The sequence below is a fragment of the Schistocerca cancellata genome, chromosome 3 (genome assembly GCF_023864275.1).
Source record: "Schistocerca cancellata isolate TAMUIC-IGC-003103 chromosome 3, iqSchCanc2.1, whole genome shotgun sequence".
Taxonomy (NCBI): Eukaryota; Metazoa; Arthropoda; class Insecta; order Orthoptera; family Acrididae; genus Schistocerca; species Schistocerca cancellata.
Window position 1 is genome coordinate 392216096 of NC_064628.1, and position 27685 is coordinate 392243780.

Below are 27685 nucleotides of genomic sequence, written 5' to 3' on the forward strand. Positions count from 1 at the left end.
CGGTGGCAGGTGACTCGCTTGTTTGCTTTAGCTGGGTGTATCGCTGATGTTCCTTGCATCCCTTCTCGACTGTTCTGATAGTCTGTCCCACGTAACACGAGATCCGTTCAAAAAATTCCGGAACTTTGTCCACAAACTTTTTATACGCTTACATTTTACTTAGTGTGCATCGTCTGCTTCTAAATACTTCCCCACCCCCATCCCCCCACCCCCCCACCCCCTCGCTCCACAGTTGATACACTGCTCCTAACGCCGTTTCCACTTCCGGAAGCAGTCTTAGTACGCCTCTTACTGGATCGGACGAAGCGCCGTCTGCCAATTTTCTTTTATCTCGCCTATCGCTGAAAATATTAGTCCTTTCAACGGGGTTTTCAACTTTGGAAATAAAAAAAATCTGCTGGGGCCAGGCCTGGACAGTACGGAGAATGAGTCAGCACAATGTTTTCGTTTCTTTTGCAATAGTCGCGCACCAACAGGGATGAATATGTGGGTGCGTTATTGTGATTCAAGAGCCATGGATTCAGACCGTTTCCTTCTCTCAGGATTTCATGACATGATCTAACTGAAATGTTCTATTCTTCTGGAATCTCTCGGACAGTCAGTTTTCGACATGAGTGTCTTCGGTAGACGTCCGAGGGTGTCCTGAACAAGTGTCATCCTTAAGTCCGGTCCGGCCATTTTTAAACCGTGTGAACCATTCGTAACACCGAGTACGGCTTCAGCACTCATCACTGTACGCTTGCTGCTTCACTGAGTGTGTCTCTGTAAAGGTCTTCTTGAGTTTCACGCAAAATTTAATGCAGAAGCGTTGCTCCTCTAACTCTGCATTTCGATATTCACAATCTGTGCGGCACCACGTTCTACTCAATACAGCACTGAACAGTAACTAACAGACATACAACAGCCGGCCGCTGTGGCCGAGCGGTTCTAGGCGCTTCAGTCCAGAACCGCGCTGCTGCTACGGTCACAGGTTCGAATCCTGCCTCGGGCATGGATGTGTGTGATGTCCTTAGGTTAGTTAGGTTTAAGTAGTCGTAACTCTAGGAGACCGATGACCTCAGATGTTAAGTCCCATAGTGCCTAGAGCCATTTGAACCATTGAGACACACAACAAAAACTTCCGGAAGTTACACATTAAGGGGGGCAGGAGGACAAACGGGTCGACTTGGGGCAGATGAGGCACTGTTTGTACTTCTGCTAATAAATACATAAACCTTTGTCTGCATGACCGGGAAGGATTCAGAATTCACACTCTTTGCGGTGGAAGTTCGAAAACATAACGAAATATTTTTTTTACATGTGAATTTTCATCATCTTTTTCACTTACTTATGGCAGCATTTGTTGCTATAGGTACACTTTTCTTCATAAGTAAGAGAGATTCTTCGATGAATTTTGCACAACATACCGGGTGATCAAAAAGTCAGTATAAAATTGAAAACTTAATAAACGACGGAATAATGTAGATAGAGAGGTAAAAATTGACACACATGCTTGGAATGATATGCGGTTTTATAAGAACCAAAGAAAAACACCCCTTATTGCTAGACGCGTCGTTTGGTGATGACTGTGTGCTCAGCCGCCACTTTTGTCATGCTTGGTCTCCCACGTCCCCAGACCTCAGTCCGTGCGGTTATTGGCTTTGGGGTTACCTGAAGTCGCAAGTGTATCGTAATAGACCGACGTTTCTAGGGATACTGAAAGACAACATCCGACGCCAATGCCTCACCATAACTCCGGGCATGCTTTACAGTGCTGTTCACAACATTATTCCTCGACTACAGCTATTGTTGAGGAATGGTGGTGGACATATTGAGCATTTCCTGTAAAGAATATCGTCTTTGCTTTGTCTTACTTTGTTATGCTAATTATTGCTATTCTGATCACATGAAGCCCCATCTGTCGGACATTGAACTTTTGTATTTTTTTGGTTCTAATAAAACCCCATGTCATTCCAAGCCTGTGTGTCAATTTGTACCTCTCTATCTACATTATTCCGTGATTTGTTCAGTTTTAAAATTTATACTGACTTTTTGATCACCCGGTACAAACCATACTTAAAGGTGTATGAAACTCCAGCATTTTCCAAATCTATTAAAAACTGTGGTAAAAATTGAGGTAATTCACTGTAAGAGTTGAGTGTTTTTCTAAACATGAAGTTTAAAATACAACAGCTCATTCATTTTTTCATAAATTAAATAAATTCTAGAGTTTTGTACACCTGTAAGTATGGTATGTATGCTGTGCAAAATTCATCGAAGAATCTCTCTAACTTATGAAGAAAAGTGTACCTATAGCAATAAATACAGCCGTTAGTAAGTGAAAAAATGTTGAAATTTCATACGTAAAAAAAATTTATTTTGTTATGTTTTTGAACTTCCACTGCAATGAGTGTGAATCCTGAATCCTTCCTGGTCATGCTCACTAAGTTTTATGAATTTATTTGTAAAAGTATAGACACTGGAAACTAAAATGTCCTGTGATGCCTCTCCTGCTCCAAGTCGGCCCGTTTGACGTCCTACCCCCCTTAAACATGGGCGCGTGCTGGGACCCCAACCGCATGTCGCTCCAACACACCACGCAAAGTTACGAATGTTCCGGAATTTTTTGAACAGACCTCGTACACGCCACATTCGCATGGGGCGTAATGTACACCCGACTTTCGGAGGCCTAGATCGTCTTTAACATTACAAAGATCCTTCGAAAAAGGAAGCGAAATACGCTGGATGCCATGTTTCCGTAAAAGTCTACCGATCTTAACGTGCATTGGGCCAGCGTAAGGCAGATCAGTGATTCTCTTCCTAGGTCTCAGTCGCAACCTCTTTCTCAGACGTTCTTAATGTTGACTGCATCTCTAAATTCTCTCCCTATTAAATTGAAGTTAAATTATTACATTTGAATAATATCTGGTTACTTGCATGGAAACTTTGGGCGAGAGAAATTGCTTCGTCAATATTTTTTACACAAATATCTCCCTCACTCCCGGTTATTAATTTAATTCCTGTCTGAATTCTCAAGTTTATAAAGTAAAATGATTAACGGTTTGTAAAGGGCAATTACAGTTCGTAATCGTACTCCGTCTGCCTCTCGACGTCGGAGTCAGCACCTGGAATAAAATTTCTATGGCTCTGCACAATTCCGGCGATTGTCGATTCTGAAAATTCTTAAAATAGTCAGAGACACAATCGTACGCCATGGGGGAGCCGTCTTAGGTGCAATGACGTACTCACTGTGCAGCATGAGAATCAGTGTCCAGGTTGTGTATTAATTTCTACAAAAGTCCAGAAATTAATCTCTCAAAATAGAGCATACACGATCGTGGTACAGGGTTTACTGATTTCCCAAGATACAAAGTTCCCTACGAGTTACGACACACCAAATAATGATCCGAGCCACAGATAAGGGAGAACTTAAAATAACCAAAGAATTAAACGTACCTTTTCCATTCATGAAATTATATTTTTCCATAAATGATCCTCATAGCTGCATTTTAGGGTATGTCATCCTCTTGTATGAGATGAAATGTTATCATAATTAATCAAATTACATTCCGTATTCAAAATGGCAGCTTCCAACAATGCCGCTAATTACAGTTCAGCTGCGATGATGCCATCCGATTCCTCTCCACAACTGCTAAATCAGAAGTAAGTACGTTCATAGTACACGTAATGTTTTACATCCACAAAGCTTTTATATCACGAGTCAGAAATAATCTCTCTCTCTCTCTCTCTCTCTCTTGCAGTCGTAATGAGTCTTTGATCCATATACACCGCTTGGACAGTTAAGACTAAATATTTGCACTAAAGGAGAAAAAGTGACAGGAAAAGGGTGATAGCACACATGGACCGTTCAGTTTGATGATCTGAGTACACATTTCTTCGGAACATTATTCGTGAGCAGTTGCAAATTTTCGGCGAAGCTCTTCTTGTCTGACAGTGTTCGAACTCTATGGACCAGAGCCTTTAGCGCCGAATTTTTTTTTTTTTTTTTGTGATGGATAGTGATGGCTCGAAACGTGAAAATGGAAGCAACTCGTCTAAACACCCGAAAGCTCACTACTTATCAACGACGCCGAGAACAAGCTGAGACATCACATCGCATCACTCTACACAAGTTGGATAAGCTCGGCCAACAGAAAGGATGACTCAGTACGTCGACCTTCCTAAAAAGATGTCGAGGCGAAAAAATTGTACTTACGCTCACAAAAAGCAAATAAGAGTATTACATTAACATGTCGGTGGCAAATAGGATTATGCACGGTGCAAACCAGGCTCCAGTGTGAGAGGGAATTGGTGACACTCAACGGTTGCTAGATGTTACTTCAAAAGAGCTTCTTCATGTCCATCCTTACATGCAGGCTAAATTGTCTGCAGGCTCTTCGGAATGAGTTGACAATACGATCTGGTCACAAAGAGAATCAAAGCAATTGAAGATGTGTGCTCGCCAGAAAGCGAATACGATCACCTGTTCAAAAATCCGGGAGAAGATGTAAGGAGGCGTATTGTAATTAATCTCAATGACAAACACGTGGAAGAGGATGCAGTTATGAACACTGCCAAAGGGCTGAATTGCGTGCCCACTCCAAAAATGCTACCAGTAGCAGATTATCTCAGCTCCATGGAGCATGTTGTAGCTTCTCTCCCGCACGGCGAAGCAGAAGAGGTTCGCGCGAAACCTGGAGAGCACTTACCAAGGCGCCAATGTTAGGATCAAGTAGACAACGAGAAGCATTGAGAAGTCTGCGGTAGAACAAGGAAACGGGTGTTCTGACAGCCAACAAGGGAACACTGTGGTCCTAACGTCCTACAGTAGGAAGGTTCTCGATTTTTCTAATAACGTTGCATACAGACACACAGATGTCCTCCTACGAATACAATCGAGAGGAAGATGATGACTCTACTCAGTGAGTCAGGCTTGCTGCGTAATACCATTAAGGGTCTTAAAACACGGGCAGCGGTGACGCCACGAGTATATAGCCGTCGTAAGACACAAAAGGGCAGAATTCCTGTAAGACCCATAGTTAATAATATTGACGCACCCACATACCAGCTGGCATAATACTTGAAACGCATTCTCAGTGAGTATGGGGGAAGTGTGAACACCACGTTCGCAAATCCGCTGGGTCTGTACACCGCCTCAGTCAACAGCAGCTCCAGGATACGGATATTATGGTCATTTTCGATGTACCGTCCCTCTTTCACTTTCTGATTCCTTGGAACTAATCGCAGAAAAGTTTCACGATTCTTTCGCAGAACTTTATAGGCACCGCCTGTTCGATACAATATATTGTGCACAAATCGATAGCGTTGAGACGGTAGACTGTTATCACCTGTCGTGGCGAAGCGATAAACGGAACACTTTGAAGCAAGGGCACAAGAATCCGCCAAGCTGAAACCTACGTATTTCTATCGTTACATGGATAATACTTTTATGGTTTCACCACATGTGGTGGAATAGGTCCAAAGTTCCTGGAACATTTAAACCCGATCCGATGCAATACAAAATTCATTACTGAGCTCGAGAAAGAGGGCCAATTGCCATTCGTAGACGTGTTTGTTAAGAGAAGAACGAACAGGTCTCTGGGTCACATCGTCATCTTCACTATCCACTTAACGTTAATGTGACCACCACCTATGTTTACGCCAACGTGCAATAACCACTCACAGACGGCAGGTAACAGCATTAGCAATGGAGGGTATACGAAGCGAGTCATCGGAGAGCGGGGGGGGGGGGGGGGGGGGGGGAGGGCTCGCTGAAACTAGTGCAGTCGTCGTAACGTGGAAACAGCGATTTATCTGTCAACCAAAAGGATATGATCTCTGGCTTTCGGGTCAAGGGTGGAAACATTTCCGAAATGGCTCAGTTTGTAAATTGTTCGCGTACAAAATGGCACTATCTAAAACCGGCTCGAGAGGCAACCACATGTCACGGATTGCGCGGCCACTCCCGCCGGAGGTTCGAGTTCTCCCTCGAGCATGGGTGTGTGTGTTGTTGTTAGCATAAGTCAGTTTAACTTAGTTTAATAGTGTGTAAGTCTAGGGACCGATGACCTCAACAGTTTGGTCCCTTAGGAATTCACACACATTTTTTTAGAGGTAGCCAGGCCGTAGACAACAGAGGTGAACGATGACAGCGCGGATGTCTACAAGCACATAGACGTGCAACTGACTGCCCAAATGAACCAAGGGGCTACCATAAGCGTCTCCTCAACCACCGTCCATCGAACGTTGCTGTGTATCGTCCTTTGAAGCAGGTATTTTTTGTTACACCAGATTGGTGGCCGGGACCATGGATCAATGAAAACATCTCGCCTGGACGGATGAATCATGTTTCTTGATAGAATGAATGCTTTCACGAACGGATGACGTTGCTTCTGGTAAACCTTTCAGGGTAGAAGGTCTCTCTCTCTCTCTCTCTCTCTCTCTCTCTCTCTCTCCTCTGCCTATTGCTTCCTTCCCCCTTTGTGGATGCGTATGTCGAACACGGCGTCATAGGAACTGAATCAGAGGTTTCAAGAACTATTGAGTCTGGATCAGAGTACCGCAACGATGTGACTTGAGCTTAGTTGGAAACGTGGTTCGCAAAAAGCTGTCAACATTTGAAATGTGGCGCTGCAGGAGGATGTTTATCGTTAAGTGGGCAACTACAACACGAAGCAAGTTGGGACTAGAAGCACTTGAAGACGAAATCTCCTGAGTGATGAGGGGACAGGTCAGTGAGATATCTTCTGAGGCTTCCAGAAATAGTCAAATAGTTCTTGCAATAAGCAGTGAAAGGAGAAAAATCGGAATTCAGAGACGAAGTCTATGATATGTTAGGCAACTGATACACACGCGCAGTAGAAAAAGTAAGGATACAAAAGTATCCACGTCATACATGCAGTGATAGGTGACAACATCGAAATAGATGGAAGTTTTTCACTTGAAAACCAAATTGCTTCTAAGAGGACTTTTCTGTAAAACTGTAAAGATGCGTTATAGAAACTACTAAGAAAGTATTAAAATTAACACACTACTGGCCATTAAAATTGCTACACCAAGAAGAAATGCAGATGATAAACGGCTATTCATTGGAAAATATATTATACTACAACTGACATGTGATTACATTTTCACGCAATTTGGGTGCATAGATCATGAGAAATCAGTACCCAGAACAACCATCTCTGGCCGTAATAACGGCCTTGATACGCCTGGGCATTGAGTCAAACAGAGCTTGGAAGGCATGTACAGGTACAGCTGCCCATGCAGCTTCAACACGATACTACAGTTCATCGAGAGTAGTGACTGGCGTATTGTGACGAGCCAGTTGCTCGGCCACCATTGACCAGACGTTTTCAATTGGTTAGAGATCTGGAGAATGTGCTGGCCAGGGCAGCAGTCGAACATTTTCTGTATCCAGAGAGGCCCGTGCAGGACCTGCAACATGCGGTCGTGCATTATCCTGCTGAAATGTAGGGTTTCGCAGGGATCGAATGAAGGGTAGAGCCACGGGTCGTAACACATCTGAAACGTAACGTCCACTGTTCAAAGTGCCGTCAATGCGAACAAGAGGTGACCGAGACGTGTAACCAATGGGACCCCATACCATCATGCCGGGTCATATGCCAGTATGGCGATGACGAATACACGCTTCCAACGTGCGTTCACCGCGATGTCGCCAAACACGGACGCGACCATCATGATGCTGTAAACAGAACCCGGATTCATCCGAAAAAATGACGTGTTGCCATTCGTGCACCCAGGTTCGTCATTGAGAACACCATACGAGGCACTCCTGTCTGTGATGCAGCGCCAAGGGTAACCGCAGCCATGGTCTTCGAGCTGATAGTCCATGCTGCTGCAAACGTCGTCTAACTGTTCGTGCAGATGGTGGTTGTCTTGCAAACGTCCTCATCTGTTGGTTCAAGGATTGAGACGTGGCTGCACGGTCCTTTACAGCCATGCGGATAAGATGCCTCTCATCTCGACTGCTAGTGATACGAGGTCGTTGGGACCCAGCACGGCGTTCCGTATTACCCTCCTGAACCCAACAATTCCACATTATGCTAACTGTCATTGGATCTCGACCAACGCGAGCAGCAATGTCACGATACGATAAACCGCAATCGCGATAGCCTACAATCAGCCTTTATCAAAGTCGGAAACGTGATAGTACGCATTTCTCCTCCTTACACGAGGCATCACAACAACGTTTCACCTGGCAACGCCGGTCAACTACTGTTTGTGTATGAGAAATCGGTTGGAAACTTTCCTCATGTTAGCACGTTGTAGGTGTCGCCACCGGCGCGAACCTTGTGTGAATGCTCTGAAAAGCTAATGATTTGCATATCACAGCATCTTCTTCCTGTCGATTAAATTAAGCGTCTGTAGCACGTCATCTTCGTGGTGTAGCAATTTTAATGGCCAGTAGTGTATAAAACTTAGCTACATTCAATTTTTTACTTAAAGGTCCTGTTCATTTTTTTCTATACAGCTAACAGTTCATGTGTAGTGAAAGAGAAAATGTTCATTTTTTTCTATACAACTAACAGTTCATGTGTAGTGAATGTGCTAAAATCTCGCAGTGGTTTTTGAATGCATTGCGGGTAGCATAAAATCCAAGCTTAGGGGCAACAGAGGCGTCCTGTGTATAAAATGTTGCAGGTTTTCCGAGTGCTGAGCTGAAGTGGGGCGCAGGTCTCGCGTCCAGAACCTGCTGTCCCGGTGAACTGGCTGACCCGTCGGAACTTTGTTCCAGACGCCGACATGAGGGGGCTGTTGGCACTCCTGCTGCTGCTTGTTGGCGGCGCGATGGACGCGGTGGCCCTGCCCGCCAGACCTCCAGCGTCCGACACTCACCAGCTGCTGCCGCCGGCACCTCATGGGAGACATCACCAGCAGGCCTACAACAGTCCACATCTGCCTAAGGTGAGGTGCGAGTGCAAACTAGCGACAGACAAGTGCCGAAGTCTCCGTAGAAAAGTTACAGGCGCTACAAAAATTTCAGGGATTCTGATGTTGTTGTGCACTTCCGATGTGTTATTCTATCTGATTACACAATCATGAGTCAAAACATTACGATCAGCTGCTTAATAACGTATTGGTCCACCACTTGGACGCAATACAGCGGCGATTCCTCGTGGCGTGGTTTCGACAAATCCTATGTAGTGTTCCAGAGGTATGTGGCACCAGATGTCTGTGTGTGTTGTTTGTTGTTCTGGTCTTCAGCCTGAAGGCTGGTTTGATGCAGCTCTCCATGCTACTCTATGCTATGCAAGCCTCTTCATCTCCGAATAACTATTGCAACTTACATCCTTCTGAATCTGCTTAGTGTAGTCATCTCCTGGTCTCCCTCTACACTCATTTCTATCCACCGCGCCCCCCTCCACTACTAAATTGGTGATCCCAGGATATCTCAGAATCTAGCCTATCAACTGACCCCTTCTTCTAGTCAAGTTGCGTCACAAATTTCTTTTCTCTCCAGTTCTGTTCAGTGCCTCATCATTAGCTAACGTGATCTACCCATCCAATCTTCAACATTCTTCTATAGCACCACATTTCAAAAGCTTTTATTCTCTTCACGTCTGAACTGTTTATCGTCCACGTTTGGCCGGCCGCAGTGGCCGAGCGGTTCTAGGCGCTGCAGTCTGGAACCGTGCGACCGCTACGGTCGCAGGTTCGAATCCTGCCTCGGGCATGGATGTGTGTGTTGTCCTTAGGTTGGTTAGGTTTAAGTAGTTCTAAGTTCTGGGGGACTGATGACCTCAGAAGTTAAGTCCCATAGTGCTTAGAGCCATTTGAACCATTTTATCGTCCACGTTTTACTTCTATACATAGCTACATTCCATAGAAACACTTTCAGAAAAGATTTCATATCTATTAAATCGTCAGAAACGCTTTTATTGGCATTGCTAGTCTACATTTTATATCCTCTTTACTTCGACCATCATCAGTTATTTTGCTCCCCAAATAGCAAAACTCATCTACTACTTTAAGTGTCTCATTTCCTAATCTAGTTCCCTCAGCATCACCTGATTTAATTCGACTACACTGCACTATCCTTGTTTTGCTTTTGTTGATGCTCATCTTATATCCTCCTTTCAAGACACTCTCCATTCCCTCCCACTGCTCTTTCAAGTCCTTTACTGTCTCTGACAGAATTCCAGCGCCATCGGCAAACCTCAAGGTTTTTAGAATGAGATTTTCACTCTGCAGCGGAGTGTGCGCTAATATGAAACTTCCTAGCAGATTAAAACTGTGTGCCGGACCGAGACTCGAACTCGGGACCTTTGCCTTTAGCGGGCAAGTGCTCTACCATCTGAGCCACCCACACACGACTCAGGCTCCGTCCTCACAACTGTACTTCTGCCAGTACCTCGTCTCCTACTTTCCACACTTTACAGAAGCTCTTCTGCGAAGCTTGCACAACTAGCACTCCTGAAAGAAAGGATACTGTGGAGACATGGCTTAGCCACAGCCTGGGGGGCTGGAGTCGTGCTTGGGTACCTCAAGGTTTTTATTTCTTCCCCATGGATTTTAATTCCTACTCCAATTCTTTCTTTTCTTTCCTTTACTGCTTGCTCAATATACAGACTGAACAATATCGGGAATAGGCTGCAACCCTGTCTCATTCCCTTCCCAACCACTGCTTCCCTTTCATGCCCCTCGACTCTTATAACTGCCATGTGGTTTCTGTACAAATTGTAAATAGCATTTTGCTGCCTCTATTTTACCCCTGCCACCTTCAGAATTTGAGAGACAGTATTCCAGTCGACAATGTCAAAAGCTTTCTCTAAGACTACAAATGCTATAACCGTAGCTTTTCTTTTCTTTAACCAATCTTCTAAGATCAGTCGTAGGGTCGGTATCGCTTCTCGTGTTCCTAAATTTGTCCGCAGTCCAAATTGATCTTCCCTAAGGTCGGCTTCCACCAGTTTCTCCATTGCTCTTCAATGAATTGGTGCCAGCGTTTTGCAACTGTTGCTTATTAAACTCACAGTTCGGTAATATCCACACTTGTCACCACCTGGTTTCTTTGGAATTTGAATTATTACGTTCTTCTTGACGTCTGAAGGGATTTCACCTGTCTCATACATCTTGCACACCAGGTTACGCAATTCCCGTAAATTACGAGCTGGTGGTTTGCGGGCGAAGAGCCCGTGTCCGTTAACGTTCCTGATGTGTTCCATCGGGTTCAATTAAGGCGAATTTGGCGTCCAAGTCATAGACATGGGTTCACTTGGTTCAAATGGCTCTGAGCGCTATGGGACTTATCATCTGTGGTCGTCAGTCCCCTAGAACTTAGAACTACATAAATCTAACTAACCTAAGGACATCACACATATTCGTGCCCGAGGCAAGATTCGAACCTGCGACCGTAGCAATCGCGCGGTTCCGGACTGAAGCGCCTAGAACCACTTGGTCACCGCGGACGGCACATGGGTTCACTATCATTCTCTTCAAATTAGTGTAGCATGATTCTGGCCTCCTAGCACGGATGGTTATCTTGCTGGAAGATGCCATTGCCATCTGGAAGACGTCAAGCATTAGCGGATGTCAGTGGACCACAATAATGTTATGCAGTGTACAGCCTCACGGTGCCTTCGGTTACCACCACAGGTCTCATGGAGTCCTAAGTCGATATCCTCTATTCCTTCGTAGTATAATATTGCCTGCACCGCATCGCGGCAGTGACGCGTTTAATATTTCGACCAGCTTTTTGCCTGGATAACGGCATCTACATCTACACTCCTGGAAATGGAAAAAAGAACACATTGACACCGGTGTGTCAGACCCACCATACTTGCTCCGGACACTGCGAGAGGGCTGTACAAGCAATGATCACACGCACGGCACAGCGGACACACCAGGAACCGCGGTGTTGGCCGTCGAATGGCGCTAGCTGCGCAGCATTTGTGCACCGCCGCCGTCAGTGTCAGCCAGTTTGCCGTGGCATACGGAGCTCCATCGCAGTCTTTAACACTGGTAGCATGCCGCGACAGCGTGGACGTGAACCGTATGTGCAGTTGACGGACTTTGAGCGAGGGCGTATAGTGGGCATGCGGGAAGCCGGGTGGACGTACCGCCGAATTGCTCAACACGTGGGGCGTGAGGTCTCCACAGTACATCGATGTTGTCGCCAGTGGTCGGCGGAAGGTGCACGTGCCCGTCGACCTGGGACCGGACCGCAGCGACGCACGGATGCACGCCAAGACCGTAGGATCCTACGCAGTGCCGTAGGGGACCGCACCGCCACTTCCCAGCAAATTAGGGACACTGTTGCTCCTGGGGTATCGGCGAGGACCATTCGCAACCGTCTCCATGAAGCTGGGCTACGGTCCCGCACACCGTTAGGCCGTCTTCCGCTCACGCCCCAACATCGTGCAGCCCGCCTCCAATGGTGTCGCGACAGGCGTGAATGGAGGGACGAATGGAGACGTGTCGTCTTCAGCGATGAGAATCGCTTCTGCCTTGGTGCCAATGATGGTCGTATGCGTGTTTGGCGCCGTGCAGGTGAGCGCCACAATCAGGACTGCATACGACCGAGGCACACAGGGCCAACACCCGGCATCATGGTGTGGGGAGCGATCTCCTACACTGGCCGTACACCACTGGTGATCGGCGAGGGGACACTGAATAGTGCACGGTACATCCAAACCGTCATCGAACCCATCGTTCTACCATTCCTAGACCGGCAAGGGAACTTGCTGTTCCAACAGGACAATGCACGTCCGCATGTATCCCGTGCCACCCAACGTGCTCTAGAAGGTGTAAGTCAACTACCCTGGCCAGCAAGATCTCCGGATCTGTCCCCCATTGAGCATGTTTGGGACTGGATGAAGCGTCGTCTCACGCGGTCTGCACGTCCAGCACGAACGCTGGTCCAACTGAGGCGCCAGGTGGAAATGGCATGGCAAGCCGTTCCACAGGACTACATCCAGCATCTCTACGATCGTCTCCACGGGAGAATAGCAGCCTGCATTGCTGCGAAAGGTGGATATACACTGTACTAGTGCCGACATTGTGCATGCTCTGTTGCCTGTGTCTATGTGCCTGTGGTTCTGTCAGTGTGATCATGTGATGTATCTGACCCCAGGAATGTGTCAATAAAGTTTCCCCTTCCTGGGACAATGAATTCACGGTGTTCTTATTTCAATTTCCAGGAGTGTACATCATACCTCGCAAGCAACATAATGGTGTTTGGCAGAGGGTAATCCTGGTACCACTAAGTGATTTGCCCCCCCCCCCCCTTTCACTGTTCCTCTCCCTAATGGCGAGTGGGAAGAATGACTGTCAGTAAGCCTCTACATTGTGTCTAATTTCTCGTCGACGTCATTACGCGAGAAGTATCTGGGAGAAAGTAATATGTTGCCCGACTCTTTCCGGAAAGAGCTCTCTCGAAAGTTCAGTGGTAAACATCCCAGTGATGCCCAACGCCTCTCTTGTAGCTTCTGCCAACGGAGTTTGCTGAGCACCTCTGCAACGGCCCCGTTGAAATATTCGAGGGAATAACAATCAGCAAACACTTATCTTCATTTCTCGGCGATCTCCGATGCTGCAGTAGCTGTGAAAAAATTTGCGAGTTATCTGCTCCATCCAAAATTTGCTGCAACTTGCTGAGCTCTTGACACTGTAGCTACTGATTTGGTAGTGCTAAGAGAAATTTCAAGAAATTCCGGCTAATACGGTGCCTCTTTCAAAAATCACATCTTCCTTTCGTAATACCGTAACAAAACTGACTCACAAAAAGTATCGAAAAACTGACACCTCCACCGCTGATTCGCCACTGCTTATGTATATTTGTAGCAATTACTGCCTACGTCATCCATTACTAGAAACGGATAGTTTATGGATTACAATCAAAATCTTCCTAGTGTACGCAGACTGTCGCCATTCAGTTATGAATTATTTCGTTTCCTCTCACATAGCAAACATGAAGCTTTGGTTCGTTGGTTTTCGGAGTAGAGGGATTAAACGGACTGGTTACCAGTCCATGAAGTTTTTACTCGGCTTTCAGCTGTTAATACTGAAATTCGTAAAATATGTTCGCTGCCCGCCCCCGGGAGCTGAGTGGTGGCCGTTAACTTGAACGGATGTCACGTGACGTCCGCCCAGACCAAACACCACGAACAACACCGAACGAAATAAAGATAAAAAAAATGGGTCAGCGCGGCAGAATGTCAGTCCTAAGGGCCCGGGTTAGATTCCCTACTGGGTCGGAGATTTTCTCCGCTCAGGGACTGGGTGTTGTGTTGTCCTAATCGTCATCATTTCATCCACATCGACGCGCAAGTCGCCGAAGTGGCGTCAAATCGAAAGACTTGAAGCCGGCCAACGGTCTACCCGACGGGAGGCCCTAGTCACACGACATTTACATTTATTATCGCTAAAAATGTTTTTCGATAAAGTTGCCTACATCATGAAGAATATGAGTTGGAAAATGTTCCTAACGTATCTGTGAGTTTATGAAACAAATATAAACGAAATGCAAATTTCAATCCTTACAAAAACTATCCTGCAATTACAAAATGAGAATTGTTGATGTTTTATTTTCAAATATCGATTGGTAAAAGTCGAACCAGCGCAGAGATATATGTTTGCTTGCTGAAGTTGGCAAGAAATTAACGACAGAATATGAATCAGTATGGTAAATTAAATTCTAAATGGCCAGATAACTGAAGTAAGGTTGTTGCAAAATTTGCATAAGCCGTAAATGTGACAGTCTGAGGCCTGAAGTCAACACTTGATCCATAATCATCCTAATGATCATATATTGGTACGTTTCACTGTGATGAAACGCGTCGCTTTTCGTTGGACCTTCTCTATCTCTTCTATCAGTCCTACCTGGTAAGGATCCTATATTGATGAGCAATACTCAACAGTCGTTCGACGAATCACTTTATAAGCCACTTCCTTCGTGCACGAGTTACATTTCTTTAAGGTTCCTCTTATGAATCTGAGTCTGGCATTTTAATGGCCAGTAGTGTAGTTTCACGGTACAGTTAATGGTTCAAATGGCTCTGAGCACCATGGGACTTAGTGATTTCCCTAAATCGTTTCAGGCAAATGCCGGGATGGTTCCTTTGAAAGGGCACGGCCGATTTCCTTCCCAATCCTTCTCTAACCCGAGCTAGCGCTCCGTCTCTAATGACCTCGTTGTCGACGGGACGTTAAACAACACTAACCTAACCTAACCTAACCATGGGACTTAACATCTGTGCTCATCAGTCCCCTAGAACTTAGAACTACTTAAACCTAACTAACCTAAGGACATCACACACATCCATGCCCGAGGCAGGATTCGAACCTGCGACCGTAGCAGTCGCGCGGTTCCGGACTGAGCGCCTAGAACCGCTAGACCACCGCGGCCGGCGGTACAGTTAATCACATGTTCTAACATACTTAGTACAGTCATTAACATACAATCTCTGGACAGCATGGATTCATTTAGAACTATGGCACCAATTCACCATTCCGAGCCCTAATGGCGTATTTACCCTGTCCGAAGTGCCAGTTGCCAAGCGCTTTGCGTTGGTCCCTCCTGATAGCTCGGTTCTGCCACTGATCTCCGCTGGCGGCTGCTGCTTCTGACGGGAACACCAATCCCGTGTGTCACCTTGACGCTTCTGCAGCCACCTTGATGCACTAGCAGCTGCAGCTGCCATGTGCCAATCCGCCGCGCTCTAAAGGAAACTAGACTTAGCACAAATGGCGAAATCTCAGCGGTAAATATCAAATGAGCGAAAAAAAGACAAACATCAGCTGTCTCATTGCTAAGTCGCCAATTTTGGTAGTTCGAGACGTAAATATTACGTGGGGCCCTCCACGCCAACACCTGCGTGGTGGCCATTCAAAAAGATCTACTTCTTACCCCCGCTTTCGTTAGTATCTAAAAAGAATTCCGCCGAAAATGCAGCGATTTATTTTCACCTCCTTGTTAACCTATTGTAACTTTAAGGCAGGGTCGTGAGTGACGAATTTTGAGTAAAACCTACACGTTTCTCCGGTTGCCATGTCAAAATTTGCTTCTTATGCCGAAACTCAGTGGAGTTTACACTGTCTCCTCTGACTAACAGGTGCAGACACAATTGCGGGGCAATTTTGAAACGGTGATTTGTTAAGTTTATTAAGTGAGGAACTGAGGAAAAGTAAAGCCAGTAGGTAATTAAAGGCACATCCTAGGTACAAAAAACGAGTAACGTCTTCACATATGTCGTTCCAAAATCCATAGCATTTCTCGTTTCACAGCTATCGATAGCCCTTAGAAATAACATTCTTTCACCGAAAAAATCCGTAATTATTAGAATAAAGAAGTTTTAGATAATAACGATATGGTAAATACTCTCCTCTTTGCATGCTATCATTTGCCAAAATCTCATTTCGATATCTGAAACCATTTATGAAATATGAGGAATGTTGTGGATTTTCACTCCGGCTTTATCGCTGGCGCGGCGCGATCGCAAATGAGTGTGCTACATCAGATCAATTTTCTCGAGATTGGTGACAGATAGATACATCTACCCATGTCTAAAGAAAAATTCAATATGTTAGCTAAATTTCATACACAACAACATACACTACTGGTCATTAAAATTGCTACGCCACGAAGATGACGGGCTACAGACGCGAAATTTAACCAACAGGAAGAAGATGCTGTGATACGCAAATCATTAGCTTTTCAGAGCATTCACACAAGGTTGGCGTCGGTGCCGACACCTACAACGTGCTGACATGAGGAAAGTTTCCAACCGATTTCTCATACACAAACAGCAATTGACCGGCGTTGCCTGAGGAAACGTTGTTGTGATGCCTCGTGTAAAGAGGAGAAATGCGTACCATTACGATTCCGAAGTTGATAAAGGTCGGACTGTAGCATATCGCGATTGCGGTTTATCGTATCGCGGCATTGCTGCTCGCGTTGGTCGAGATCCAATGACTGTTAGCAGAATATGGAATCGGTGGGATCAGGAGGGTAACACGGAACGCATGCTGGATCCCAACGGCCTCGTATCACTAGCAGTCGAGATGACAGGCATCTTATCCGCATGGCTGTAACGGATCGTGCAGCCACGTCTCGATCCCTGAGTCAACAGATGGGTACGTTTGCAAGACAACAACCATATGCACGAACAGTTCGACGACGTTTGCAGCAGCTCGGAGACCGTGGCTGCGGTTACACTTTACGCTGCATCACAGACAGGAGCGCCTGCGATGGTGTACTCAACGACGAACCTGGGTGCACGAATGGCAAAATGTCATTTTTTCGCATGAGTCCAGGTTATATTTACAGCATCATGATGGTCGCATCCGTGTCTGGCGACATCGCGGTGAACGCACATTGGAAGCGTGTATTCGTCATCGCCATACTGGCGTATCACCCGGTGTGGTGGTATGGGGAGCCATTGGTTACACGTCTCGGTTACCTCTTGTTCGCATTGACGGCACTTTGAACAGTGGACGTTACATTTCAGATGTGTTACGACCCGTGGGTCTACCCTTCATTCGATCCCTGCAAAACCCTATATTTCGGCAGACAATGCACGACCGCATGTTGCAGATCCTGTGCGGGCCTTTCTGGATACAGAAAATGTTCGACTGCTGCCCTGGCCAGCACATTCTCCAGATCTCTCACCAACTGAAAACGTCTGGTCAATGGTGGTTGAGCAACTGACTCGTCACAATACGTCAGTCACTACTCTTGATGAACTGTGGTATCGTGTTGAAGCTGCATGGGCAGCTGTACCTGTACACGCCATCCAAGCTCTGACTCAATACCCAGGCGTATGAAAGCCGTTATTACGGCCAGAAGTGGTTGTTCCGGGTACTGATTTCTCAGGATCTATACACCCAAATTGCGCGAAAATGTAATCACATGTCAGTTCTAGTATAATATATTTGTGCAATGAATAACCGTTTATCATCTGCATTTCTTCCTGGTGTAGCTATTTTAATGGCCAATAGTGTACTACGTTATATGCACCAAACACAAAGTCATAGCGACATCTATTTTTCATTGTATATTTTCCCGAATTTCGCAAAGTGTCCAACTTACACGTAAATACCACAATGACTATGACCATTAATGAAATGATGGGCACATCATCATTAGCCCGACATACACTCCTGGAAATGGAAAATAGAACACATTGACACCGGTGTGTCAGACCCACCATACTTGCTCCGGACACTGCGAGAGGGCTGTACAAGCAATGATCACACGCACGGCACAGCGGACACACCAAGAACCGCGGTGTTGGCCGTCGAATGGCGCTAGCTGCGCAGCATTTGTGCACCGCCGCCGTCAGTGTCAGCCAGTTTGCCGTGGCATACGGAGCTCCATCGTAGTCTTTAACACTGGTAGCATGCCGCGACAGCGTGGACGTGAACCGTATGTGCAGTTGACGGACTTTGAGCGAGGGCGTATAGTCGGCATCCGGGAGGCCGGGTGGACGTACCGCCGAATTGCTCAACACGTGGGGCGTGAGGTCTCCACAGTACATCGATGTTGTCGCCAGTGGTCGGCGGAAGGTGCACGTGCCCGTCGACCTAGGACCGGACCGCAGCGACGCACGGATGCACGCCAAGACCGTAGGATCCTACGCAGTGCCGTAAGGGACCGCACCGCCACTTCCCAGCAAATTAGGGACACTGTTGCTCCTGGGGTATCGGCGAGGACCATTCGCAACCGTCTCCATGAAGCTGGGCTACGGTCCCGCACACCGTTAGGCCGTCTTCCGCTCACGCCCCAACATCGTGCAGCCCGCCTCCAGTGGTGTCGCGACAGGCGTGAATGGAGGGACGAATGGAGACGTGTCGTCTTCAGCGATGAGAGTCGCTTCTGCCTTGGTGCCAATGATGGTCGTATGCGTGTTTGGCGCCGTGCAGGTGAGCGCCACAATCAGGACTGCATACGACCGAGGCACACAGGGCCAACATCCGGCATCATGGTGTGGGGAGCGATCTCCTACACTGGCCGTACACCACTGGTGATCGTCGAGGGGACACTGAATAGTGCACGGTACATCCAAACCGTCATCGAACCCATCGTTCTACCATTCCTAGACCGGCAAGGGAACTTGCTGTTCCAACAGGACAATGCACGTCAGCATGTATCCCGTGCCACCCAACGTGCCCTAGAAGTTGTAAGTCAACTACCCTGGCCAGCAAGATCTCCGGATCTGTCCCCCATTGAGCATGTTTGGGACTGGATGAAGCGTCGTCTCACGCGGTCTGCACGTCCAGCACGAACGCTGGTCCAACTGACGCGCCAGGTGGAAATGGCATGGCAAGCCGTTCCACAGGACTACATCCAGCATCTCTACGATCGTCTCCATGGGAGAACAGCAGCCTGCATTGCTGCGAAAGGTGGATATACACTGTACTAGTGCCGACATTGTGCATGCTCTGTTGCCTGTGTCTATGTGCCTGTGGTTCCGTCAGTGTGATCATGTGATGTATCTGACCCCAGGAATGTGTCAATCAAGTTTCCCCTTCCTGGGACAATGAATTCACGGTGTTCTTATTTCAATTTCCAGGAGTGTATAAAGCAGCAAGTAAAGCAAAAATGAAATTTCTTTACCGAATAGTTTCTGTAAAATCGTTTGAGGGGTGCGCGCCTTGATTCTGGAAAACACTTATCGGCCTCCCCGACCACAGAAACGAATAAACTCGCCCAGCAATTTGGACGAAAACTGGCGACTGCGCATCATCCACCGTATCCTACGCAAGCTGTACAAGCTCCTGGGACTTCTCCAGGTCCGCCTGTACAGTTATACAACCACACCTGCAACTGCTATCGGCAAACCACAATTCAGTGTCTGGAGTCGCATATGGTGCAATGGCATCATTTTTCCTGTTCATATACCTTTTGAAAGTATTCTTTCAAATGTATTAATACTCTCATAATTGTGAAACCAGACGGTAAAACATGCAAAGCGAGTAACTGAGAAATGTTGACTGGAAATATCTGAAGCTTATTTGAGAAGGAAATACGTGAAGCTCATGCTATGCGATTGGAAATCCAGAGTAACCAGTCGATCAGATAATACGACTGCGAGAAAGAAATCCGTTCTGAATCAAATTTACGTACGCTATCTGCCTCTGTGACAAAATGACTTTGGGTTAAATGTTGACTCTGAAAGTTGCGAATCTTTGTTAATTTAGAAAACAGTACCAGGACTACTTTCTTAATTACACAACAAATGATCACTGAATAAAACGCGTTTGACTTTATCTGATAAATCTGTGTGAAATCGCAGTGTAGCACTTTCATAAAACATTTCACTCGACCTTGCAACTTTTACTGATATTATTCTCGTAAATGCACTCTGACATTACGAAAACTTACGTTGCGTTCTGCCTTACGGCAGGTCTTGTCATGGGGGAAGCCTCGTCCGAGAGGTCCACCGCATGAGCATCTAGGGAAGTGATTCCAGTGGTGAATTCCCGTTACTTTCCACTGACGATGATGAAATAGAAATGAGGAAAACACAACACCCAGTCCCTGAGCGGAGAAAATCTCCGATCCAGCCGGGAATCGAACCCGTGCCCCTTGGCGTGATAGACCGCCTCGCTGACCACTCAGCTATCGTGGCGGACTGACAATATGAACTACAATGATAATCAAATTTATGGCTTCTCTTTGCGCAATGGATCGCTCGTCTGCTCTACGATCTTGTTTTTTTTAAATTTTTTTTATGTATATAAAATAGTGGCCTGACTGTTAGAATTAAGTTTCACTCACCGTACTGGCGTTGTGCAATGCGAGTCGAGATTTCGTCAATACTCAAAAATGTTACTCAGCACACCACTCGCGATGTGCAATGCGAGTGTGCAATCAAAACTATGACAGCAAGTGAAAAATCGGGTACCAACCTCGGCGACAAAGAAAGAACTAAATCGGCGCTTTAAGTTTCAACTGAGCTTCGTTAAGTCATTCCAACAATACAGCTTTCCACACTTTGCATACACGGACTAATTCGTAAAATGTCTCTTTAGCATTTATCACTGCAGTGGAAGACGGAACCATATAACTTCATTACAAAAAACCTTACAGAAAATCTAAACCAACTTCATTACAAAAAACTTTGCAGAAAATCTAAACCATAAGCACTGTTATAACAATGAGCGAACTATAGTAATTACAACTATGGCAAACCACGTTACCTTTAAATTTTACATTTTCTCATTCATTCAATATTTAATCCTTTTGTTTACATATCTGTCTTTAAACGTCATATTACAAAAATTGCTCCAAATAATGTTACCTCCGCTGCAGGACAGACCAGCTTCAGTCCATTTCATACCAAGTACATTACCACACTGTTGCTACTAGCACACTATGAGTCTACTCTGACAAAGTAAAGCTAACCTCTCTGTCCAACATCTCTTGTCTTGAACACACTTCGAAAGTGTCTACACTGATAGGACAAAACATTATAAATACCGGCTTAATTGCTTGTTTGTCCGTCTTTGCAAAGAAATATATCACTGATTCTGCTTACCAGGGATCCGACAGTTTGTTGGTAGGTTTGCGGAAATATGTGTCAATAGATGTCTACGCACTCGTCATTTGATTCGCGTAAATAACGGGCCGCTGATTTGCGTACGCTGTGATGGCGCCCGAAAACGACCCAGACGGGTTCCATAGGATTTACATCAGGCGGATGTGGTCGCCGAGACATCAACGTGAGTTGACTATAATGCTCCTCAAACCACTGTAGCACGATTCTGGCCCCGCGACCCGGTCATTTATATTGCTGAAAGAAGACGTCGCCGTCCGTGAGGACATCAAGTATGAAGGAAATTAGAATTATATGAATTCCTTCGGCTGCTGACGGGCGCTGATATATATCAACGGAGACAGGTGAAAATGTGTGCCCCGACCGGGACTCGAACCCGGGAACTCCTGCTTAGATGGCATACGCTCTGTCCATCTGAGCCACCGAGGGTAGGGAGGATAGTGCGACTGCAGGGACTATCTCGCGCACGCGTCCCGCGAGACCCACATTCTCACCATATATGTCCACACACAACATTCGTAGTGTCCCTACCCAGCCGAGCGGTTCTAGTCGGCTCGCAGCCGTGCTAGCGTGCGGAGCAGCTCCGCGCGCCGTGTGACGCTCCGCTCTTGGCGGTGTTTACTTCCGCGTCGCGGTGTTTGTGTCTATCGAGTCCAGTACTAACGTACACCATGGCGCACTCGTACCGCCGTGCAACGATCAAAGTAACGTTTCAGGCCGAACATCCACGACCCAGAGCTTTCGAAGTCGAACAGTTCATACGTGAGGATCTACGTTTGAACCCCCAGGACGTAATCGGCATACATTTTTCCATCACTGGAAGTGTTGTCTACATCAAGATGTCGACGGAGGAAATTTGCAATGACATAATTCACCGTCATGCCACCGGACTGAAATTTAAACACTCTGATGGACATATGGGTGCTGTGACAGTCGCCCATGCTGGTTTCGGTCTCCGGACATTGCGGGTGTTTGAACTCCCGTTCGAGGTGCCTCAGGATGTGGTCATTGCCGCTTTCCAACCATATGGCACCGTCTTGGGTCACGTCGCGGAGAAGGGGCAAACATTTACGACCTACCCCGTATTAAATGGCGTCAGGCAAATAAAAATTGAGCTGACGAAACATGTCCCATCGTACCTGCTGATTGGCGGTGTGAGGGCCATCGTCATGTATGATGGACAGCCACGAACGTGCGCAGGATGTGGCCAGGAGGGACATGTACGTTCCGAATGCTTACACCGCCGTTTAATACAGACGCCGTTACGTGAAGAGACCCAGGCTTCGACGGTCACGTCCTTACACATCACCTACGCCAAGGTTGCACAGGACCCCGTCGTACCAATCTCGATTGCGCCAGCAGCATCGTCAACGCCACCCGCCGGAGCACAACGCGCCGAGGACACAAGCACGGCGTCACCTCCAATGCTCGCTTCAGGACCGTCCGGTTTGCAGACCGAAACCGATGTTCCTGTTGGAACCATGGACGTCGACCTCGGTGTCGTGCCGACGTCTGCCTTTGTCCAGACGGGTTCGGCGTCAGACGACGCGCGACCACATTCTGATTCAGAAGGCCACATCAGGAAACAGCGGTCGCCTCGCAAACACAGGAAACGACGACGAACGCCTTCCGATGACGCCCTTTCTCAGACGGCCCCACGAGATGTCGACCTGATGTCTGACGGTGATCTCCCACATTGCGTCCAGTCACGTCGTTTGGTGATGATCGTGTGCTCAGCCGCCACTTTCGTCATGCTTGGCCTCCCAGGTCCCCAGACCTCAGTCCGTGCGATTATTGGCTTTGGCGTTACCTGAGGTCGCAAGTGTATCGTGATCGACCGACATCTCTAGGGATGCTGAAAGACAACATCCGACTCCAATGCCTCACTATAACCCCGGACATGCTTTACAGTGCTGATGACAACATTATTCCTCGACTACAGCTATTGTTGAAGAATGATGGCGGACATATTGAGCATTTGCTGTAAAGAACATCATCTTTGCTTTGTATTACTTTGTTATTCTAATTATTGCTATTCTGATAAGATGAAGCGCCATCTGTCGGACATTTTTCTAACTTTTGTATTTTTTTAGTTCTAATGCATATGTTTCAATTTGTACCTCTCTATCTACATAATTCCGTGGTTTACTCAGTTTTCAAATTTATACTGACTTTTTGAACACCCGGTAGCTTCCAAGAGCGTAACAAAACCAGTGTACATGTGCTACGGAATATGACCAATAATCGCGTTTGTGCTTTTTTTTTTTTTTTTACATCAGGTTTATTCTTACGATGAACGGAGTATAGGAGCTGATCATCTGCAAGTCGGTATTCCGTGACAAGTTTCTAACGATGTCACTTCTCGGTACACAACTGTATCCTCTGCGAACAGACTCATTAGGCTACATTTACATTTCTACACATCTCGTGTATAGCAGTGGCCCTTGAGATACGCTAGACCCTATCGTAGTTTCTGACAGTGCTTGTCTGTACAGAACAGCATAACGAACTGTGTGCCAACACATCAGAAACATATATCTTCTTTCAGTGAGCTGAGCTGCCTTTCATCCGACAGGGCTATACAACTTTGTCCACCCATGTTTCGAAAACGACAGCTGTGCATAAACTGGTGATTCAAAAGTGTCTTTCTCTTGGCAGAGTCGACGTACTTCCGAGCTGATCGAGACGATGGTGTTGATGGCGGCAACAGCAGAGCATGCAGATATAAATAAGAGACCAGCAGAGAAGTTGGCGACTCCTGGAGATGTGTCGAGAACATATATGGCCACAACAGAACCGATGCAAGATAATACAGTTACAATAGACACAACACCACAGGAGACGGTAGCGCCTACGGAAACAACAGAAGAGCCTATAGGTACATCTGACACAACGGCTACTGAAGATACATCGGAAATAAGTACGACGGGACTGACGACTGATGAGACAACAATACTGGATTCGACAACGGCGGAAGATACAACATGGACGGTAGATACGACCATCACAACACTAATACCAACGACAACTGGTCTTCCATCGGAGTCTACGTCAAAAGTGACGACGGCGACGGCAACACCAGCAACAACAACAACAACAACAACACAACACCCATCTTCGGCACCACCACCAGAATCTACATCGACAACGACAACCACAACCACAACAACGCCGTACCCAACTACAGTCCTACCGCCGGAGCCTACATCCACAACAACAACAGAGCATCCGCCCACTGCACCACCACCAGAATCTACATCGACAACGACAACCACAACAACGCAGCACCCACCTACAGTCCTACCGCCGGAGTCTACATCCACAACAACAACAACAACAACAGAGCATCCGCCCACTGCACCACCACCAGAATCTACATCGACAACGACAACCACAACAACGCAGCACCCTTCTACAGTCTTACCGCCGGAGTCTACATCCACAACAACAACAACAACAACAACAGAGCATCCGCCCACTATACCACCACCAGAGTCTACATCCGCAGCAGCAACGACGACCACGACGACGGCGCATCCGCTGCCGCCAGTGGACTCCACAACGTCGACCTCGACCATGACTACCACAACTACGACCACTGCCAGAGTTCTTCTTGTGTCACAAACCATACAGGCGACTCCAGTTCATTCAGTGTAATTTACAGGTCAGTTTCCACTTTGTCCATTTACTCATAACTGTACACAACCCACGCCGACAATCAGACGATTGTTACTTGCCGTTATGTACCGGAAACTTCACAACCATAGTGCGCCAAAGACCTTCGGCAAGACTTTCTCCTTACTGATCGTCAGAAGAGCGAAATATCACGTTATATGACCTGTATTATATGTGTTAATGTAATAGTATTCTATAGTTCTTCCAAGCTGTGATGCTGCATATGATACAAAAACAGTATAAAGCATTACTTTTCCTTTCACTTTTTTGTTTTTATTTATGCTGGGAGTTACAAAAAGAATTCTGTGAAAATGACTCCCCCCACACCACACCACGAAATTAAATATTGAGCAAATAGGGTGCTTAATATGTTTTTTGCTCAGTAATAACATCTACAACATCATTATTGTATAGAGAAATTTATTGGTGCAACCTTACAATATTTAAGTTATCACTAACATAATTTTTTGTGTTTGGTTGTTAGCCACCCTAGTTTTCAGGCATTTGCAATATTATGCTCAACAATTGACCAATTTTTGAACAGAACAATGTATGTCTTCTGTTCAAGCTTCTGTCCTCTCACACCACAAGTTTTGTCGTTAAGCAATCATTGGCTGGAAAAAAAATTAATCGTGTTATTATAACAAGGTAATAATTTTTGTAAACTAAAACACATCAAATGTGGTAATTATGTCTCGAGGAATGAACATTTAGACAGCACATAGATATGCGAAGACCTCTACGTACAACAAATTTTTTAAGTAAATTTCTTTCACAACAACACTAAGATGATAACACCCATAGAAAAGAATCTATTATTACGAAAAAAACTTTATTTTTTAGTATTAAGATGAGCCAGAGAAGTGTCTAACTGAAATATATTCTAGTAAGTTGATAAAATGGGATTCCTTCTGAATTTAAAACTGTGGATGTATGTGAGACTTGTATTATCAGCTTGGATACATCAATAATAGTGACCTTTCCCTTTGCTGTTTCTTATTCACTCGCCGCTGATGTCCATATTTCATGTAAAAAACTGCAAAAATAATGCAAATGGAAATAAATATTATTATTCCAACACACATTTAGTGTGTTATTTAACCAAATGTAAATCAGAGTGAGACAAGAATGCGCATGCTAAAAGGAATCTACAACTCAAAAAGTTTCGAGCCTCTGATCCATAAATGAAGCATAAATCAAATGAAATATATTATTATAATGTCATGCCATTTCCTGAATATCACTGCTTATTCGTTTCAATAGTTTCCTGTAGATGGCATCAGCAGGTTAGCCAGTCAGCGTCAGGAACATTGGAGAAACATCTTACTCAGTAGAAGGAATGTTAACAACTATACCCTTGTGTTGATCACCTCTCTACGTCCTCTCAAGAGCAACATCTTTACATAAAACTCAAAGAAATTTCATTTTCATATCAAGCGAGAACGCAGATTCAATTTTCTAGGCAGTACTTTCAGGACTGCTCCATCAGAGTCTCCTGGTGTTGCAGCAGTTTTATTAATCCCACTCGATAGGTTGAGTGGAGACGGTATCACTATCTTCACGGCCAGTGTGGCCGTGCGGTTCTAGGCGCTTCAGTCTGGAACCGCGTGACCGCTACGGTCGCAGGTTCGAATCCTGCCTCGGGCATGGATGTGTGTGATGTCCTTAGGTTAGTTAGGTTTAAGTAGTTCTAAGTTCTAGGGGACTGATGACCACAGATGTTAAGTCCCATAGTGCTCAGAGCCATTTGAACCATTTGAACTATCTTCACCTTGACATCCAGCCCCTCTCCCTTCCCATCACCTTGACCACTTACACACCATGACATTTTGGCCATCCGAGATAATGTAACACCGTCGACCAAGACACTGATAACCAGGAGCACTATACAACAGTAACATTACACGCTGCCACACATCCAGACGCCTAACCTATCATCACCCAACATTCCAACACCAAACCACATACTACCCAAACAGGCACACTCAGCAAGAAGATGTACAAACAGAAAAAGTAAACCTCAACACCAAACAGCTGGACTCTACCAAATCTGATCCCATCCACCCACCATACACTCCATCCAGTGAACTCCCAGCCAGATCTGCTACAACCAGATCGATAACCCAAGGCACTGTCCAAAAATAACATTACACACTACCATAAACCCAGACATTGTATAACCTAGCTTCACCCAACATACCAACACCAAAAGACAGACTGTCCAGACAGACACCTCCTGATCATTCATTGCCCAATCAGCATTCTTCTAACCTAGATACTGACCGAACAGAAGAAGTAAACCTCAACACCATACACCAGGACTCTATTGAACATGATTCTATTCAGCTACAACACCCACGACCAAATTGACAATCCCAGGCACTGTCCAACAATAACATTACACACTACTACACACTCAACTCATTGTTTAAGTGATCATCACCCAACATACCAACACCAGAGAACAGACTGCCCAAACAGCATCTCCCACTTAGTCAACCCCAAACAAC

General features: G+C 46.0%; 1 protein-coding gene across 1 annotated transcript; it reads left to right on the plus strand.

The window, feature by feature from the left end:
• The first annotated feature begins 8744 nt into the window (after positions 1 to 8744).
• Positions 8745 to 26122, plus strand: LOC126176725 (uncharacterized). Its single transcript, XM_049923895.1, has 2 exons — positions 8745 to 8907; positions 24159 to 26122. Exons 1-2 carry the CDS (start codon positions 8746 to 8748, stop codon positions 25155 to 25157), a joined length of 1161 nt encoding a protein of 386 aa, XP_049779852.1. The 5' UTR covers position 8745; the 3' UTR covers positions 25158 to 26122.
• The last annotated feature ends 1563 nt before the right edge of the window (positions 26123 to 27685 follow it).

Excerpts from the sequence above, each read along its gene's own strand:
- LOC126176725 (XM_049923895.1), top strand. The coding sequence starts at position 8,746 with ATGAGGGGGCTGTTGGCACTCCTGCTGCTGCTTGTTGGCGGCGCGATG. Across the intron at positions 8,908-24,158 it reads ACAGTCCACATCTGCCTAAG|AGTCGACGTACTTCCGAGCT; the intron begins GTGAGGTGCGAG and ends TTCTCTTGGCAG.